At 46.4% G+C, this 21,071-nt stretch overlaps 1 protein-coding gene across 2 annotated transcripts in view; it reads right to left on the bottom strand.

The window, feature by feature from the left end:
- Positions 1–347: 347 nt before the first annotated feature.
- Wars2 (tryptophanyl tRNA synthetase 2, mitochondrial) overlaps positions 348–21,071 on the bottom strand; it is a 66,934-nt gene continuing 46,210 nt past the window's right edge. Inside the window, exons 4-7 of one of the 2 annotated variants that reach the window (XM_048351869.1) lie at positions 20,833–20,918; positions 14,467–14,585; positions 12,060–12,528; positions 348–358 (exon numbers count right to left, since the gene is read on the bottom strand). In XM_048351869.1, the coding sequence (XP_048207826.1) occupies positions 12,080–12,528; positions 14,467–14,585; positions 20,833–20,918 (654 nt within the window). In that variant the 3' untranslated portion in view covers positions 348–358; positions 12,060–12,079. Of the gene's footprint in view, positions 359–12,018; positions 12,529–14,466; positions 14,586–20,832; positions 20,919–21,071 lie in introns of those variants that run through there. The other variant, XM_048351868.1, reaches the window with a different exon arrangement.

Below are 21,071 nucleotides of genomic sequence, written 5' to 3' on the forward strand. Positions count from 1 at the left end.
TTCTATAGCAATAACTCACATACTTTTTTGTGTGATGAGAACACCAAAAGTATTCCCCCTCAGTAATTAAAAAAGTATTGTTATGATAATGATGTACAGGGGGGTTGCAGTTACATAAGTCAGGTAAAGAGTACATTTCCTTTTGAACAATGTCATCCCTTGCTTCCATCCCTCTCAGTAATGTTTAAGAATAAGATACATTAACTACATCCCCATGCTGTACAATAGATCATTTATACTTATTCTTCCTAGTTATACTTAATTATAATTTCATAGCATTTGAGGAGTCACTCAGCCTTTTCTTTCTTTTTCTCCTTTGTTCCTTCCTTCGTTTCCTCCTTCCCTCCCTTCCTTCTTCCTTCCCTTCCCTCCTTTCTTTCCTCCCTCCTTCCTTCTTCACTCCCTTTTCCTTCTCTTCTATCTTTCTCCCTCCCTCCTTCCATTCCTTCCGCCCTCTCTCATTTCCTCCTGGTCTTCCTTTCTCCTTCCCTCCTTTCCTACCCAATCTTTTCTTGGAGACAGGGTCTTGGTAGGGCAGCCCAGGTTTCCTCTGAACAGACTAGCTCCCACCTTCCAAGAGTAGGGATTAGAGGCACACGCCTCCACACGCGCCATCATTCGCCTTTTTTTTTTTTTTTTTACAATCATTTCCACGTGCTCTCCCCGAGTTATCTCTTCTTTCAGTGCAGACACCTTCCTAGGAATACGGGGCCAACGAACCCCATCTGCTCCAGAGTGGGGGAAACGACTCGGCGTCTTCCAGCCGCTCACACCGGGCCCAGCAGAGCTGGCGAGGGCGCAGGGACAGCTTCGGTGTGCGCGGGGCGTCTCTGCTTACACAGGTTTTTAGAGGGCTACTTGAAATTCCACCCGGCTGGGGGGAAGGTGAAGGCCCACGTGGAGTGCCAGCCAAACTTGTGCAGCCCCCGGCTTAACCCTCAGGTCGGCAGAATTCTCCTACGGCAAGGGCAGTGAGGAGGGGGCATTGAAGACTTTGCTTTTGTGGGTTTAAAGGATGCTCTGGACCGCGCAGAACTCCCTTCGCAGTCCACGGACCTAGCTACCTCTCATAAAGCATGCGATAGAGGAAATAACGCGGCTCTATCAAGCCGAGGACAGTCTCTCTCTCTCTTGTTCTCTCTCTCTCTCGTTCTCTCTCTCTTTTATCTTATTAGTGAACCAAACAGATTTCCCTTTTTTCTTGAACGCCGCTAGTGTCCCTACTCCGTCTGGGGGCGCAGCTACATACGACCGACCGTTCAACCTGCACGGTGACACAGGCGTACCTTTTAGGGTCCCCCATCCTTATATTACTTAACCGGCCGTTAAGACTCTTGGGGAGCCCCGGCCTCGCCCTTCCTCCGCAAGTTCTCAGTGGTTCGGCCCGGGAAGGGAGGCTGGGGAGCTGTGGGCGCTCCGGAGCTAGGCCGGCAAAGCCGCGTCCGCAGACACGATGCAGAAAGCCGGGGTGCCAAATGCACGCCTCACCCCTCAGTGCTTTCCCCGGGTCTCGCCGGGGAGCAGTCTCTTAAATCCTGCTCTAATGGCAATCTGGAAGCCGAGGCCACGACAGGCGGACACACACCCCGCCAGCCGCCTTTGTTCCAGGCGGGCGCCACCGCCGCAGATCGCGGACCCCAGCTCCGTGGCCTAGGGCGCAGGGGTAGAATGGCGGGGCCGGGGAGCGAGTGCTCCTTTTCCCGTTCCAAACGGGCCTAGAGCCCAAAACACTACCGCTAGAACGAGGCCAGTCCCCGGGAGCGGGTGGCTGCGGCCGGCGCGGAGGCGGCGTGCGGGAGCGGCCCGGGCACCGGCGGAGCTCAGGTTCTCGGCCTGATTTCCCTCCTCCACAAACTCCCCGCTTCCCTCCCCTCGAGACACCCGACTCGACGGTCTGCGGAGGGCGACGGGGGACAGCCAGGACGGGGAGGCGAGATCTGGCCCTTGGGCCCAGGGCGTCGCAGCTCGCTCGGCCGCAATCCTGGGCTACCAAGACACACAGGCCCCCAAACACGCAAAGCCCCACGACCCCGGAGACCCTCCGCGGTGAGCTTCCCCCTCGCGCACTTTGATCTTCTGGCGCCCAGGGCATCATCAGTCTCAGCCGGGAAGGTCCAGCAAGTCTCCCCGCTCCACGCTGGGAGCCACCCGGATGGGGTCCGGCTGTGCCACCTCGCCCTCACGCCCTGGGGGTTCGGAGAGGAGGCAGGCGTCTTTAGCAGACTCTTGCTTCATTGTTGGTACCACCAAGGATGCCTGGACCTACCAACATGCCCAGATTTGGGCCAGGGAAGGACCAGGAGCCAACCAAGGAGCGCACACGCCATCCATCCATCCACCCACCCACTCACCACGCATCCACTCACCTACCCAACACATCCAGCCATCCACTCACCCACTCATCCATGCATCCAGCTATCCACCCAAACATCCATCCATCCATCCGCCCATCCACCCAAACATCCATTCACTCACCCACTCATCCACCCACCCACCCACCAAGTCCAGCCATCCACCCAGCCAGCCAGCTACCCACCCACACATCCTCTATCCATCCACCCATCCATCCACCCACCCACCCACCCACCCAAACATCCACCCAAACATCTGTCCATCCACATCTACCCCTACCCACCCACCCACCCATCCATTCATCTATCCATTTGTGGGATTCAGTAGTATCTCAGGGCCAGTTCATGTCTGTGTGCTCCCATCTTGCCACATCCTCAGCCTTTTGCATTTGAAGACCCAAAGGAAAACTATGACCAGTCTACAACTTCCTGAACACTCACGTCCATTGCCTTAAGGCTAAGGAGTGTGTGTAAGGCTTAGTTACTAAGCTGCCTTCCCTCAAACTCAGATAAAGAAATCCATCACAGGGAAAGAAAGTAGTAAAATCCACACTGGTGAGGTAGTGAATTTAACAGTCACAAGGCTGCCCCCTGGTGATAGTTTTCCAAAGTAACACTCTGGGCAGCTTTCTGATACTTTCCTCCGGCCTAACATATCATCTGAGGGTGGAAAAGCTATTGAATCCAACCGTTCCTGCAAGGAAAGGAGGGATAGCTTTGAGAAATCCCCTGTCCACAGACTGAGCATTTGTTCAATTTGTACTTTCAAAATGAAACTCTCAAAAAACAGACAAGGCCCCACCCATGGACTTTTTTTCTTCTATCCTCCCGCCTTTCTTCCTCATTTCCTCTCTGCAACAATAGCTGCGGCTGCTGGAGTCAGTCTGATGATATAATTCTGAAGGCATGCACCGGCAAACCAGAGGCCCAGCCGCCAAAAAGGTTCAGCTTCTTCTTCTTCTTCTTCTTCTTCTTCTTCTTCCTTCTTCTTCTTCTTCTTCTTCTTCTTCTTCTTCTTCTTCTTCTTCTTCTTCTTCTTCTTCTTCTTCTTCTTCTTCTTCCTCCTCCTCCTCCTCCTCCTCCTCCCCTCCTCCTGTACTATTCAGGAAATTTGGTAATTATTTTTTCTCAATGTGTCCATGTAATTGTATTGCTCTCTTCCTTTTGATATTAGATCCTCTATGGACCCCCAGCTTCATGCAGTAGAGAGAGGAGAAAGGTGAAGGGACTGAATTATGTCCCAGAATGTTCTTTTCCTTCATGGTTTCCCTGTTGCTGATGTAACGATGCAACAACTGAGGCATTCCACAGGAAAGGAGTCCAGAAACAGGCAGTATCGGCAAGCTTCTAGAAAGAACAGATGCTCCTGCAACAGGCAGAGACAGAGGAGACAATTCCACTCAGACTCTTGGGGTTTAGCACCTTACTCCACCAATATACTTAATATTTTCATAACAGGATTGAAAAGACACATCAAGAAGGGAAAAGAAATATAACCAATTAGTATTTTTATGTTAAGAAAAAAAACACCTGTTAGGCCGGACACTGGTTCTAGCTACTTGAGAGGCTGAGATCTGAGTGAGGATAATGGTTTGAAGCCATCCAGGGTAACAAAGTCTGAGACTCTTATCTCTTGAAAACCAGAAGTGGAGCTGTGACTCAATGTGATAGAGTGTTATCCTTGAGCAAAAAATCTCAGGGACAATGCCCAGGCCCTGATTTCAAGACCCACAACAACAACAAAAGAACTTTGTTTAGAGCACCTGCACCTTACACTGAATTGGTGGGGTTTATTTTTTGGGGGGGGGAGGAAATGGTGTTGATTAGTTTTAATATCCTTGGCATGATGGTATATTATAATGTTTGCTATGGGGTTTTTTTTTGTACATAACAGGCAGAACTCAACAAATATTTTGCAACTGAGCTCATGCCTTTATTCCCAGCTACTCAGGAATTTGAGATCTGAGGATTGAGGTTCTAAGCCAGCCTGAGTAGGAAAGCCGATGAGACTCTTTTCTCCAATTAACCAGCAAATAACCTGAAGTGGAAGTGTGGCTAAAGTGGCAGAGCATTAGCTTTGAGCAAAAAGCTCAGGGACAGTGCCCAGTCCTTGAGTTCAAGCACCAGGACTGGAACACACACACACACACACACACACACACACACACACACACACACACTATTTTCCTATGGAATGTTTGAAATATATAAAGCAAAAAAAAAGTACAAAAAGGATGAGATGTTTGATTCTATGCACTTAAAAATCCTTCCATAATGCATTTCTTAAGCTAATGGGTTTTACAAAGAAAGACCATTTGTGCCAGATTGTGAGGGGCTGGCTACATTTAATGAGTTAGAGATTTGTCTTTCCTACCAAACTAATGCACTGAGATCAGATATTCAACCTGAATACTCTATAAACTACGTCATACATATTACTCAATAGAGTGATTAGTCATCTTGGAGAATGGTGATGGAGAAGACCCAGATTTAGAGGGACCATGTGGCTGGGCTGCAGTGACTCACCCCTGTAATCCTAGTTACTCAGGAGACTGAGATTTGAGGCTGAAGGTTCAAAGCCAGCCCAGTCAAGAAAGTCTGAGGAACTCATCTCCAAGTTAGCAGCAAAAAGCCAAAAGTGGAGGTATGGTTCAAGTGGTAGAACACTAGGCGTGAGCAAAACAAAAGCTAAGCAAGGGTATGAGGCCCTGAGTTCAAGCTCCAGTACTGGTACACACACACACACACACACACACACACACACACACACACACACACACACTGGAACATATCAAGTGAAAAAGGAATACATAGATGTTCCTTAACTGCCAAGCCTCATACAGATTAGCAACAATGGTCCAGGAGTGGGGAAACTCCTTCAGCCATGGAGGATTTGGTTGCAGCCCCAGTGATCTTCTCCTCCTGCCCAGGTGAGGGTGTGAAGTCATAGGGCAGGGGCTGACTATTCCCTGATGCCTTCGACATGGCTCTTCTAGCTGTGTGTAGAACTCTGTCATGCCTGCTTAGTTCAGAGGGTCACATGGGATCACCTTGAAGGTGCTGTTCACCCCACCCAAGCACTATTTTGGTCTATTCTAAACACACCCATGATAACCTCACCTCTCTAGGTATGCCATGTGACAGGCAGGTCATGTGACTAAGGAGATCCAGAGGAGAGGCATGCTTGATATATGTTGGGGTCAGCTGCACCTTTAAGGGGCCACAGCTGACCTCAGCCTGTCCCTCCCCTTCCTGTCTTTAACAGGAAGAGAATGAAGTCTGACATCACTTGAGGGACAGCCCCTTGGGACCAATCAGGGGCCTCTCTCTTGTGCCCGCCTTTGGAGTATATCTGGGAGGCTCCTCATTTGAATAGACAGAAGCCCTAGAGGTTTTCTCCAGGGGCCCACGTGTCCGTGTCGTTCTTGGCGGTTTTGGGGCACCCTACGACCATACGCCACCGAGGCTACCCGTGGCCATCGCTCCTGCGTGAGCAATAATGGACCACCTAGGAAGGGGCGGACAAGCCCCTTCCCCCCCCAAGTGAGGGGAAGTCGAGAGAGAGAGACACGAGGCTACCTGTGGCCATCGCTCCCATGTGAGAGCGATAAAGGACCACCCAGGAAGGGGCGGACAAGCCCCTTCCCCCCCCCAAGCGAGGGGAAGTCGAGAGAGAGAGAGAGAGAGAGAGAGAGAGAGAGAGAGAGAGAGAGAGAGAGAGCCCACAGATATACACTCACAGAAATTTATATTTTTTAGTAAAAGCTATGCCAATCAATAGTTTCCCATAAGAGCCATGGCATAAAACTGAAATAGACTTGAAGTTGAATTTACCTCAGGGAGTTTCCTGAACCCTCCTTCTTACTTTTTTTTATTTTTGCCAGTCCTGGGGCTTGAACTTGGGGCCTGAGCACTGTCCCTGAGCTTCTTTTTGCTCAAGGCTAGCACTCTGGTCACCTTTGGCCTTTTCTGTATATGTGGTACTGAGGAATCAAACCCAGAGCTTCATGTATGCTTGGCAAGCACTCTACCACTAGGCTACATTCTCAGCACCTCCTTTTCACTTTTAAAACATATTTATTTAAAAAAATATTTATATTTTAAAATATTTATTTTTACTTGGTGCCATATTGGGGCTTGAACTCAAGATCTTGAGTGCTTGCTTAGCTTTTTCACTCAAGGCTAGTGTTTTACTACTTGAGCCACAGCTCCATTTCTGGCCTTTTGCTGGTTAAGTGAACGTAAGAGTCTCAAAGACTTTTCTGTCCCAGCTGGCTTTCGACTGTGGCCTGAGCTTAGATCACAGCCTCCTGAATAGTTGGGGTTACAGGCATGAGCCACAGGCACCTGGCTTCTTTTTATATTTCATAGACTGTTTTCCCCATGGCAAACACAAGCACTGGAGATCAAGTTGGTGCTTCCCAGAGCGAAAATCTTCCCCTCTTTTGAATTGCTATCTTACAAATACCCTGTAATTACAAGTGAGTAATTCCCAATAAGCAACCATTTAACATGCTGATCTTTTAATTTTTAGCAATAGTTCATTGTTTGATGGCTTATTACATGTCTGAATTATTATGCAAAGAGGCCTCACATAGCTGAATTGTATGTTGAATAAATTAGAAATCAGAAAGTACTGGGCTTAATCTTCTATCCAACAAATCAGAAGTGTTTTGTCTCAGCCATACATCCTGTTTATTATCACATAATGGTGAAGAACAACCACCTGCAAGGCTAGGCTCTTGCCTTTGATCAGTTACAAGGTTTTAAAGAATTCAAAGACTGAAAGCTGAAACAGAAAGTAATGGGGCACATATATAATGTCAGGATTTATTTGGGTCAGAGGAGCTGTCCCTCGAGGAAGTTGCCCTGATATTCTAGCTGTTTGGAATGTCTCTTTTGAAAATGACTTCATGGACTGTTGAATAGCTACGTAAGAGACTCTGGCCCCATGCCAGTGGCTCACTTCTGTAATCCTAGCCACTCAGGAGCCTGAGATCTGAGGATCATGGTTCAAAACTAGTCTAGGCAGAAAAGTCTATGAGACTCTTATCTCCAATTAACCACCAGAAGACTGAAGGTGGAGCTGTGACTCAATGTGGTAGGGTGCTAGCCTTGAGCAAAGGAACTCAGGGACAGCACCCAGGCTCTGAGTTTCAAACCCCTTGACCAACAGAGAGAAAGAGACACAGAGAAAGAGACAGACAGGTAGACAGATAAATACAGAGACTGAGCTGGATGCTGGTGGCTCATGTCTGTAATCCCACCTACTCAGGAGGCTGAGATCTGAAAATTGAAGTTCACAAGCAGCCCAGCAGGAAAGTCCATGAGACTCCGGTCACCAATAGCCACAAGTAGAGGTGTGGCCTGCCAGCCAATGGAAGCACATGAGAGATGTGATTCTTGTCCTTGCTGGGGTGCAACAGGGCGGTATGCTGCAGCCTGACAAGGAACCCCTCTCCACTCTGCCCACACAGTTCAATTTACCCCCCATAAAAATGCTATAAAAACCTTGCCTCCAGACTGCTGACTACTTCTGATTCCAGATTATTTGGAATAGAAATCCTGGCTGACAGTGTGGTTTTGGAAAGAACTTAAAGCATCGTTAAAAAAAAAAGGGGGGGGGGAAGAGGAGGAGAAAACGGCATCACTGTCATTTCCCAAGCCTGATGGCAGTGAAGTCACTGTATGTTTTTAAAACACACGAGCCAGGGCTAAAATGATTTTTACCAGGGAACAGCAGGCACCTGGGATAACTTTTGAGTTCCAGTGGGTGAAGGAATTAAATCCTCTCTTCTAACCAAATACACACACACAGTTTTGTGGAAGCTGTAAAGTACTGTCTGCTCCCTCTTCATTTTGATGTCCCGGGTTTGGCAAGGATTCGGAGGCTCCAAACACTTCTCTATGTTGGTTCTATCCAAAGTTTTTAGCTGTTATGCCAGATAGAGGATGGGTTTGCTAGTTTCCTGTGTTAAGCTTCAGATTTGTGTTTGTTTTCGGTTACAGTAACAAAATATCTGTGACAATCAACTTATAAAACAGAGAGACTGATTTCAGCTTATAGTTTCAGAAGTTGTAGAAATAAGTCATGGACTTGCTGCTTTCGAGTCTATTGACAGATGGATACTGCAAAGCTCAAGCAGGGAGACAGACAGGAAAAGGATAGGGCCTGGCTCCCCAATCCCTTCGGGGGCAGGCCCCTCATGGCCAAAAGACCTCTCATTACACTCCACCTCTCATTAGGTTCTACAGATCTGGGGCATCTATCAGGCCTGGCGATCAAGCCTTCAACTCCTAAGTCTTTGAAGACACTTACCAAAACCATAGGATCATCTGCAGATTTCAATCATCTGAGTTTTTTTTTTTTCCTTCTTGCCTATGAGAATAATGGCATTCTGGCTTTAATCCTAAAGCTTTTATAAATTGTATCCATTTTCTCCCTCATTTCCTCTGCCTTTAACATACATTACCTGGAAAGTGTGCAGAGACTTTCATATGAAACACACTAAGTCCACGAGTCTTTATTCTCACACAGTCTACTCATCAGTCCATCACAAATCCTTGCACAGGTCTAAGTCTCGATGAGCCTCCTGTTCTGAGCACTGCAGCTGATGGGTGAGGCGTGTTGACAGAAAAGGTGGCAGCTCCCTCCTATGACACTTTCAGAAATAATTTGAACATTCCTAATTTGAGCTTAATGCAACTTTATGACTTTTTCACTCATAAATTTAATCCATGCTCAGTTGTTTTTATTTCTAGGCCATATAATGCTTTACAAGGTAATAAGTACTGTAATTTTACTACTCACTGTATAAAATCACTACCCCTTCTCATTTCTCTCTCTTGGCTTTAGGAAAGTCACATTAATGCTAATATTGTGATCAAGTCTCTGTCTATTGACAAATGTAACCAATTACCTCCCCTTTTAGGATCTGCATAGACCCAAATGACCTAAAATGTTGTGCTCCCCATAAACAATCCTATCTATAAATAAAAACACCCTAAGCTCAATTACATTTTTATTCGCTTTCTCTCCCTCACCACCCCCCCCCCCCGCCTCCCCAGCACAGTTCTCAAATATCTGGACTTTCAGATACTCTGAAGATCAACAGCAATAGCTAAGCCTAACTGCCAGTTTCTCATTGGGTTGTACCTGGGGGTGGAGCCTGGGGCTGTGCTTATCCATGGGCGCGTAGGTGGCCAGTGCTGTTGGTCTGGGGATGGACAGGGAACCAATGCCTCAACAGCCGAAGGCTCTCACAAAACATTGATTACACTGGATTGAAGCAAGCTGCTGGGGGGGGGGGTGTCATTAACTAAAGTGGCTGGTGTGTTCACTGGGGGAGTAGTGTAAGGAAACTTAAAAGATGCTGTTGCTGGGCTCTGAACTAATTCGAATCAAATCTCTAACTGTGTATCTGGGCCTGTGATCTGAGCTGTTCTCTGCTGCAGTCCTTTCGCTATCACCTTTTCCAGAAGGAAAGAGAAGGTTCAGATGAGCATCTCGTGTGGGAGGCAAACTGCCCCCAGCGAACATCCAGCATTGCAGGAGACCCCTTGTTTTGTTCTGTCCCCACAACTACACGAGGACGCCTCCAAGGACAGAGCCCGAGCTCAGGGTCCAGCAGGCTGCACTGGGACCCAGGACAGTGAACTCCGCAGGCCTTTCTCACCCCACCCAGATTCTCCCCATCCAACCCAAGGCCAATGTCTGCACCCACGGGACTGGTGATGCTCTGAGCGCCGTCTCCACGGCTGCCGTGGAGACAATCTCCTTTCTCCGCGCTTCTCCTTGTCTCTTTCTGTGGCTTGTGGGGCCAGGGCTGGACCTAGCTTGGGACTCCTGGGGTGTGAGGTCTGGGGTCTGAGAATTGAGTTTCAGTGGTTAAGATACTATACCAATGAGAGCCCAAGGAAGTGAATTAAAGATGACAAAAGTCATCTATCATAAAAAGGCAGTGGGTAGTTCAGGGGAGAAAGGTAATATAGTTTGTCAAGTTTGGACACTTTGGCTGGTAGGGCAACTTGGCCAAGCTTTCCCTTGGAACTTCCGGTTCCTGGCTGTGGGGTGAGGAGGAGATCCTCTAGAAGAGATGTGACTTGTTCAATGCACACAGCACTTCTGTACTTACCCCACTGGCTAAGGCTGGGATATGCAGGGTCTCCCTGGGGCTCTGCGTACCACCAAACTTCAGAGTGGGGAAGAAGCCAGGCAGCAATGGCTCAGCCTGTCATCCTAGCTACTCAGGAGGCTGCGATTTGAGGACCAAGATTCAAAGCCAGCCCAGGCAGGAGAACTGGTGACTCTAATCTACAGCTAACCATGAAAAAGTCAGAAATGGAGCTGTGGCTTACTTGGTAGAGAGCTGATCTTGAATGAAAAAGCTAAAGGGACAGTGGCCAGGCCCTGAGTTCAAGCTCCAATAACAATACATAATAAATAAATAACCAAACAAATAAATAAATACAAGAAAGACACAGAGAGAGAGAGAGAGAGAGAGAGAGAGAGAGAGAGAGAGAGAGAGAGACAGAGAGAGAGACAGAGGGAGAGAAAAGGCAAATTCTTTCTTAGATATATTTCAGGAGTTTGGTGAGAACAAGCTGAGCTGAATGTAAAAAAAAAGTCCTTGTTGCAATCAGAATTTGGGAACCTGGACTCTTTTACTATATAATAAGTATATGACGGTGAAATAGTTCTGTGCTTTTAGAAGATGACAGCCTGTGTGACTGAATTAAAGAACACAAATACTTCCTGGAACAGGCAGGGCTCCCAGAGGCCACTCCCAGGGAACACATGCCCAGGAAACACGCTGAGCAGCATACATGAAGGCACACATGAGTGCAGATGCACTTTATAACCATCAGCCCACTGCTGTGTGGTGAGAGAGAACATACACCAAATCAACTAGTATTCCCAGGAGAAGCCTGACCCCCTCACCTTTTGTCTCCTTTGTCCCCCGCAGCCACGGAGGGGCCTCCGCCTCCACACACAGCTTAGTGGTTTCCTCTTAGTACTGGAGACTGTACTCAGGACCCCATGACTGTACACCTCAAGCCCCACACCCTACTCCTTTTGCTTGTAGTTTGTTTTCCAGGTAGGGTCTCACACTTTTCTCTTGGACTACAATACTCCTCCATCTACCTCCCAAGCAGCCGGGATGAGAGACAGGCACTACCACACCAGGGCTTGAACCCAGAGCCTCAAACCTGCTCAGCTTGCTTGCTCACAGTGTGTTCTACCACTTGACCCAGGCCTGCAGCCAGGCTTTTTGCTGATTAATTGGAAATGAGACTCTCTAGGACTTTTCTGCCCAACCCAGCTTTACACTTGGATCCCACAGATCCTAGCCTCCTGAGTGATTAGGATTATGGGCGTGAGTCACTGGTGACCATTGGTGACATTCACAAAGCGGTCAGTGCTCTGGAAAGCGTGTGCGTGCATGTCCAGCCTCCCCCCATCCCCACTCACCTCAGTCCCATCTGCACCTACAGAGGTGCATCACCAAGTGCGCTGCCAACAACTGGGAAAGCCCACAGCCACACCTTCTTTAATTTTGTTTCCTTCGAATTCCAGCATTTTGTGAATGAGATTTGGGTTGTTATTCTATTTGAAGGCTACAAAACAGTACTCTTCAAGAAAGCTAAGAATCAACTCTACAAAACCGAATTTCCCGCACTGTAACTGTGTCTGAGGTCAGTTGACACAGATGACAGGAAGGAAACCCCTAGTGCATGCCTAGCCGCTTCTTCACCTCCTGGCACACTGGGTGTGCTAACTCTTTGGCTTTGGCAGACCCAGCTTTTAGAACCTTGTGCAAGTGGTCCGGGTCTCGCTTCAGTTTTTCAATCTCACTCTGAATTGGCGCTAGCTTCTCAATGACGGCTTCCGCCACCTGCAGCTTGTAGCGGGCGGTGTCCAGGTCTGAGCTCCCACGGACCACCTCCTCCACGGGGAGCCCACTCACCGCCGCGTGGATGGCCACCAGGTTGGAGACACCCGGGCGGCCCACGGGGTCGTAGGTGACCTCCGAGGTGAAGTCTGTCACTGCCTTGCGGAATTTCCGAGTGATCTCCTCGGGGCTGTCCGTTATTCTCACTGTGGCCAGGTTGTCAGGGTCGGATTTGGACATTTTAGATGAAGGATCACGAAGAGATTTCACTTTCTTCATCGAGGCTGGGTGAAAACAGAAGCACGCACATGCCAAAACAAACAAATCACTGCGAGTGTTACTGTGTGTGTATATTTTCTTTCTGTGCTAGTACTGGGGCTTGAACTCAGGGCCTGGGTACTGTCCTGTAGCTTTACCAAAAAGCTCAAGGCTTCCTACCACTTGAGTCCCAGCTCCACTTTTGGCCTTTTGTGGCTAATTGGAGATAAGAGTCTCATGGACTTTCCTGCCCCAGCTGACTTGGAGCCATGATCCTCAGATGTCAGCCTCCTGAGTAGCTAGGATTACAGGCATAAGCCACTAGTAGATGGCCGATCACGTCCTTCTTGCCTTATCTGGATTATGTATGATTCAGTAATTCCCACGCAGCAGCCCAGGGAGGATGGCTGGAGGTGCTTGGTCAGCCAGGCTGGTGGGACCTTGGCGCCCCAGAAGGTAAGATAAGGCCCATGTGTTTTGAAGATACATGAAGATAGTTTAGTTTGAACAAATGTTTCCTAGAAGTTTGTCATAGAAGATGGTTGGAAAAAAATGACTAAGAGGGCATGGGAGTATATAGGTGAATGCCCAAGTCCATTAGCTGTGGTGGTTAAAATACTGCATTACTTGAAGTGATTGTAACTTCTTAAGAAGAATCCCTGATAACTCCAAATGGCTGGGGGATGTGGCATGCTATGTTTTGTAAGGAAAAGTGAAGAATTGGTGAATTCTGTTCAGAAGCAAGTGATGAAGATTAATTTGCTGTTGTTAATCTTAATAAATATATGTAGAAAAAAAGATCCAGTAATTCTCACTCATGCCTTTTCTTCTTATTATGAACATTCAGAAAGGCAAGTTACACGGGCATTGGCACCAGAAGAGTTTATATAGCCCAGCTCTGCCACTAATGACTGACACATGACTGACACAGGCAAACTTTGCCAGCCAGGCTCCAGCTCACGCCTGTAATGCTCCTACTCAGGGGCAAGGAGAGTCCAGGCCAACCAAGGCAAAATGTTCCTAAGCCCCCTTCTCAACCAAAAAAGCCAAGTATGGTGGGGTATGTTTGCCATCCCAGCCATGTGAGAAGCACAGATAGGGAGATCATACAATCCAGGTCAGGCTGGGGAAAAATGGAGACCCAGTCTCAAAATTAACCAGTGAAAAACAAGGCTAGAAGTGTGACTCAAGTTGCAGAGCAAGTGGGAAGCCCTAGGATTAAAGCCCCGTATTGCCTCTCCCCCCCCACAAACCGACAAAATCCACAGTGAACCTTGCCAAGATGGAAATATAGGAGAAAGAGGTTTTCCTTATATTTAAAAAAAAAATACAGGCGGTTCACACCTGTAGGCCTAGCTACTCAGGAGGCAGAGATCTAAGGATCACAGTTTGAAGCCAGCCCAGGCAGGAAAGTCCATGAGAGTCTTATCTCCAATAAACTACCGAGAAAAGGCTGGAAATGGCCCTGTAGCTCAAGAGGTAGAGTGCTAGCCTTGAGCCAAAGAAGCTAGGGACAGTGCCCAGGCCCTGAGTTCAAGCCCCAGGACTGGCAAGCACACACACACAAAATACAAAGCACTTAACATATATAAAATAGGAAAAGGTATTTGTTGTGCCACTGTATTAAATTATAAAATACTTCCATTAAAGTTCTTTAGTTTCTCCCATGTTTTCAAATATTTTTACTTATCTTTTCCAAATCTAATAAACAATCCCAGTCCTGCAGGACAGGAAAAAAAATTAAGGATTTTACTACACATCTTGCAGCCTGTCCAAGTTCAGTCCCATGGAGGCCCCAAGACTCAGCTCTCTGCCCAGTCCACCCATCTGTCCCCTGACCAGTCATCCCAGTGTCCAGTCCACCCATCATATTCCCTGACCAGGCATCCCAGTGCCTGCTCCACCCACCTGTCCCCTGACCAGTCATCCCACTGCCTGGTCCACCCATCATGTTTCTTACTTACTAAGAATAGATTTGGGCACTGGAAAGAACTCTCCGTACTTCTTGTTGAATCCCTGTGCAAGATCCTGAACGAGTTCCATGTGCTGGATTTGGTCCTCTCCAACGGGAACGTGTGTAGACCTTTAATAAAAGACAGACACACAGACCTCAGTCAGCAAGGTTTCTTCTTAGCCGGAATCCATATTGCAAGTGCCTATATTTCCTGTTTTCTTCACTGTTTATGTTCAGCAAACGTTTCCCAGGTACAGAGGGGTTGTAGAGACCCACGTCTTTATCTGTGCATCAGACATCCCAAGGACATGCTTGTGGCTCCGGCTTCAGACTCTTCCCCAGGAGGAGAAGGCAGCCTTCATTGCAAGGTGACAGGGCTGGGCGAGGCGGGGTGGGGCAACCCTCCACAGCCCACGCTCCACACGCACTGGGCTGCCCAACACCTGGCCCCACACTTGAAAGATGCTCTACCCCACTCTGCCAGAAGCTCTTCAGGCAAGGTTTTTTTCTCCTCACATGGGGAGCAGTTCAAGATCTTTCAGGATTGTGTTTCTCTGTTTGCAAGTACATCGCAGTCACAGGACAATTCACCTGTAGGGAGCTTAAATGAAAGATATCACTAAGTGTAACACTCACAAATGTCAAAGTGAAAAAAAGCAACTTCCAACACAACATGTAGAGCCCATTGGCACTTTGTAAATTGGAAAAACACACACACACATATTATATATTGTTTATAGATGCACAGATTTGGAGTTACAAATATAAAACATCCTAAAGGCTGGGTGCTGTTCAGAGAAGTTGGCTACCAAGTGCAAGTGAGGCCCTGTGTTCAATCCCTACCACTGCAAACAGAAAAAAAAAAAATAACAACCGGGTGTCCTGGCTCACATCTAGAATCCTAGCTGCTTGGGAGTCTGCGATGGGAAGAACTGAGGTTTGAAGCCAACCCAGGCAAACAGTTAAGAAGAACCCAATCCAACTAGTGAAAAGCTGGGCACGGTGGCACATGCTTGTCATTCCAGTATAAATAGCAGGATTGTGGTGCAGGTCAGCTGGAGAGGCGGGAGCAAAGCCCTATTTGAAAAATAACAAAAGCACATAGGGATGGAGGTGTGTCTCAAATGGTAGAGTGTCTACATAGCAAACACAGGCCTTGAGATCAAATCTCAGTGCTGAAAAAGAAACTTCAAAAAGATTTCCCCAAGTTCATGATTACAATTATGACTGCTTCTAAAAAATAAAAAAAGAAGGAAATAGGTCTGAAGAAATGAACAAAGGAGATTTGGATTTGATTTGTAAAGTTTTATTTCATTAATAACAGCTGGGCATGGCAGTGCCCGCCTGCCATCCCAGAGGCACAAGGAGAACGGAAGCCAGGCATAACACAGAAGTCTTACTCAAACATCACCCATGCGAGAAGGGGCTGGAGGCATGGCTCAAGTGGTAGAGCACCAGCTTTGAGTGAAAACTAAGGGACAGAACCCAGGCCCTGAGTTCAAGTTCTAGTACTGATACAAGAGAAAAAAAAGACCCTATGAAAGACCTTGGTATAGAATACAAGTGACTTTTTCTCCTGTAAGCTTATTTTCCTTCTTGATAGCAACAAAATAGAAAAGTGTCAATGTGTGATCCCAGGGCTGGTCCCAGACCTGGGCAGCAGAGCTGATTCAGGCACAAAACACATCTGAGACCAATAATTCACCTGGCAGGCCAGGTGTTGGTGGAATCCTGGGGCTGGAACATGGCTGGGTGCTGTCCTTGAGCTTTTCTGCTCAGGGCTAGTGCTCTACCACTTGAGCCACAGCACCACTCCCAGCTTTTTTTGATACTTAACTGGAGAAAAGAGTCTCATGGACTTCCCTGCCTGGGCTGGCTTCAAACCTTGATCCTCAGATCTCAGCCTTCTGATTAGTATGAGCCACCAGTGCCTAGCTCTGAAGACTCTTTAAAAATTATTATTTCCATACATGCATACAATCTTTCTACATTCTCCCACCCATTGCCTCTCTTGTCCCCATCTCCCTCTGTTGTTGTTGTTGTTGTTGTTGTTTTTGCCAGTCCTGGGACCTGTCAGGGCCTGAGCACTGTCCCTGGCTTCTTTTTGCTCAAGGCTAGCACTCTGCCACTTGAGTCACAGCGCCACTTCTAGCCATTTTCTATATATGTGGTGCTGGGGAATTGAACCCAGGGCCTCATGTATACGAGACAAGCACTCTTGCCACTAGGCCATATCCCCAGCCCCTCCCTCTGTTTTTCCTTCTTTCCTTTTTGTTTAGATTCTATAGGCAAGAAAAATGTGTGCTGTTTGTCTTTTATTACTTCATGTAATAGTTTCATGTAATATCATGATCTCCGTTTCTACCCATTTCTCTGTACACATGGTCTCATGCTTCCTTTTCTTAATTTTATGATATTTAAATAGTTACACAAAGGGGTTTCGAGCCAACATGTCAGGTTATGAGTACAGTGCATCTTGATCGGTGTCGCCTCTCCCACCGTTCTTCGTCACAGCTGAGTAATACTCCTTCACATATACAGATCACATTTCTCCGCTTCCAGCCTACGGTTCTTGTAGCCAGCACTGCTGTAACCCGGGGTATGTGGGTGTCTCTATTATTACTGACTCGGATTCCTTTGAGCATGTGCCCAGGAGTGGCAGAGCAGGATCACAGGATAGCTCTTAAGGGAAACAGAGTCAGAGCAAAGTACAAGACCATGACTAGATGGAAAGGATCCTCCCTTCTTGTAAGGCCAGTACGGCAGTGGAGGAAACTCTAGGATGACCGTGAGGGCCACGTCCACAGATCTTGGAATGGCAAGCTGGTTTGGTGCCCAGAAAACACAAGAATATCCCCTTTGCAAGTCCCCTCTGTGCCCTCAGAGGCTCAGCACTGCCCATATCTTGGCCAACTTCTCGTCCCTGACTGGACATAGCTACCATCACATAACGTCACCGAGGCTGACTCCCCAAACCAAATTAGCCAACAGGGCAGCTTAAAAAGCAATTACAGTAGCCCAAAGGAAATCACAACGGACTGCAACGAACACAGAGAAAACAATTACCATAATCAATACACTTTAAGCACATCAAAATGAATATTTCCACATGTCAAAATGGTTCCAGACTCACAAGGCGACCGAGCGAAACAGAAAACACATTTGAGTTTTCACAATGGTGCTGAATACATTTTTGCATTATGTCCATTCTTCCTTCTTCTTTCTCTTTTTCCTCTCCTTTTTCCTTTCCTTCTTCTCCTTCTCCTCCTCCTCCTCCTCCTCTTCCTTCTACTTCCTCTCCCTCCTCCTCCTCTTCTTTTTTCACAGTTCTGGGGATTGGATTGCTTTCTTTCTTTAAAGGATTAACACATGCTAATTTTTTTCACCTGTGCTGTTGTTCCACGTGGTGTGCGCATCTGACTTTCGTTTGTTTGTTTCGGGTCTTTGCTCCCTCTGTGCCTCCTATAATTTATCCTGGCCTTTAACTTTTCAGCCTTGGAGTTTACACTTCACATGAATTCAGCCTGTCTTTGATCCCACTCACTTGCGGGGCTGATTCTCGGCACGTTCTCCTCCCGTTCCTCCTTTCACTTCAAATAATTTAGTGCTGCTCTGTTACAATTTATGCCCTACATAATGATAGCCATATTAATATAGCCACCCTTTTTCGCCTTTTTCTTTCTTTTTTTGCTGCTTACCCTGACTGTGCTTTCTTCAACACGACATAAAACAAAAGTCTTTCATAATTTTGATTGTTATAACTTCTGTCACATAATAATGCGTCTGATCTTCTTCTTTAGTGACTAAACCATTTTTCTCTCACTTAGTTCCTCATTGCAGCAATTCCTTGGACCCTTTCACCCCTCTGCAGGATTAGTGTCCAAAGAAATAATCATCGCCTCCCTGGAGACTCCTTTCTCTCTCTTCTTTTTCTCCTCCCTTCCCTCTCTTCTCTCCTTTCCTTCCCTTCCCCTTCCTTCTCTTCTTTCCCTCTCTCTTTCTTTTCTATTTCTTTGGCTATGTTTTTGAATTTTCATTCTCTTGTGGAAGAGAGGCTTGGCATTGTCTATCCAATAAAGGATGGGACCCTTATCTCTGGCGGTTACTGGATATGCTATGACTTCCTTCCTTCCTTCTTTCTTTCCTTCCTTCCTTTCTCCCCTCCCTCCTTCCTTACTCCCATTTGTGCCCCCCCAGTACAGGGCTTGAACTTTGGGCCTGACCATCTGTCCTTTAGCTTTTTTGCTCAAAGCTGGTGCTGTACCAATTGAGCCACACCTCCACTTCTAGCTTCCTTTTGGTGGTTAATTGGAGATAGGAGTCTCCCACACTTTCCCATCCACATTAGTTTCAAATCGCAACCCTCAGATCTCAGCCTCCTGAGTAGGTAGGATTACATGTGTGACCTAGGATTACAGGCATGTGTCCAACTAGGAACATCATTCTTATCTGTTTTTCTGAACAAACTCACCTCAATGCAGATGAAGACAGGTGAGACCCCCCCCCTTCCTTTTAGAGGAGGAGAATGTTCTTAGAATAACTAGATCAGTAAAAGTTAAATGTGAGAATTTCTTTGCTCCTAAGGTAGCCTAGGAAATAACTGAGACAAAAATAGGAAGGTCCATCATTAGAAATATGAAATGTTTTTATGTGAGAATCCGGCAGTCAGACAGACAAGAAGACATCAGAATGCTCTCAAGGTTTACCTCCCATGTCTGAAATACTTATGGTTTTTGTAGAAGATAAAAGGATATTTAAAACTTCAGGCTCAGCTTTAAAAAGGGCAGCACATAAAACAGGTTTTGAAATCCTAAGAAGCTGGTTTTTGTTTTTTGCCAATGTCAGCATTTTAAAGCTTCCTCTTATATCAAATTTTTTCTACTAAGTTTATCCCGGGTGATATGAATTAATATATAAACTGCTTAATAGCCCCGAGTTAGGGCCTATAAATTTATAGACAAAAAGAATGATGGCATCTTTTTGCATTCTGCCAATTCAATTTTGCAAAGTTGAAAAAAATAAATCTATACAAGTTCCCCCTTATCCAGTTCTAATTTCTGCAGTTTTACTTATTCGGGGATCAACCATGATATAAACATTAAAAATATTAGGTAGGAAATTTCAGAAATAAACCATTATGACATTTTAATGTGCATGGCCTTCTATAATCTCTCCCTCCCGGCCCACCCCCTGTCCTGCTCAGGCTGGGAATTGCCTCCTCTGCCTGACACTGTGTGCTGTACACAAAACCCTCTGCTCCTTCACGTGGTAGCTGTCTGAGTGATATAAGACTGACAGTTGCGTGGTTCAAGAGAAATGTACTCTATTTAATAATGGCCCCAAAGTTCAAGGGGAGTGATGCTGGAAATTCCCACATGCTACAGAGGTGCATTCTGCATTAAAAAAAATAATAATAAGGTGAAAGTCTTCCATTTCAAGAAAACAGAAAAAACAAAAACCTCATCTTATGCTGCGTTGCTAAGCTCTAGAGTAAGAACCAATCTTCTATCCAAGAAATATGCAGAAGGAAAAAGAACTTTATGTAAGTTTTGCTGTTGTGATTTGAACTTCAAAAGTTAGAACAATGGGATGATGGGGACCATCTTTCATTTTAATCTTCTAACAATCCTGGTACAAAATAATGGAATCATTTTACAGGTTAAAAAAAGTTAAGATTCTTTATGGAATCTTTTTATGTCAGTACCCTACTTCTCTAGGACTCTATTATTAGATGTTTCTCTTGCTACCTATTAGAGAAACATAACCTAGAATTTCTCAAGGAAAGTGGAAAGTATATTAAACATAATATTTTCAAGATTCCAGCATTTAAGTGAACACAGACACTTTGTGTGTCCCCATTCTCGGAAGCTAAGCAGCCTCTCTTCCAGATGATTCCTTTATCATGGTCTGAGGAGTTTAGAGTCCTGTGGGAAGGCACCAGATAACATCACCTCCAAGCGATGGGATTTACAGGTAAAGAGCTCAGCTCACCGAGGAAAGAATCAGAGCCTGGCAATGGGAGAAAGAAAGGGCTGGGAAAGTTCTCATGAGCAAGTACTGCACATTACCAAATTTATTTTTCTCATTTCAACTTCTTAGAAAAAGCACTCAGGTGGCTGAGATCCAGAGGATAATGGTTTGAAGCCAGCCCACACAGAAAGGTCTATGAGATTCCATCTCCAAAATAACCAGCAAAATGCTGGGCTAAAGCCATGGCTCAAGTAGTAGAGCATCAGCTGAACAAGAAGGCTGGGCACATGCAAGGCCCTGAGTGCAAACCCTGGTACTGGAAAACAAACACACAGTCCCAAATAAAACAACACTCTCTTTCTTGTTGGCATGGGTGTGCATGAGCCTGGGTAGATGCTCTCCTTACCTATAGGACAGAATGTCTGCTGCCTGGAGCACTGGGTAGGTTAGCAGGCCCATTGTTCCTTCCTGCTGCTGCTTAGTGCTCTTACTCTGTGGGAGATGAGAAGATGGGGAAAATCTGATTTGAAACTAATTATAGGACTCAAGACATTTTAAAAACAAGCAGATTATGATTTGGCCTACCTGAAACCATATAATATTTCAATTCCTTTCTAGAAATTATAGTCATCTTCTGGGAACTCA

This window comes from Perognathus longimembris, chromosome 7 (assembly GCF_023159225.1).
Source record: "Perognathus longimembris pacificus isolate PPM17 chromosome 7, ASM2315922v1, whole genome shotgun sequence".
Lineage (NCBI taxonomy): Eukaryota > Metazoa > Chordata > Mammalia > Rodentia > Heteromyidae > Perognathus > Perognathus longimembris.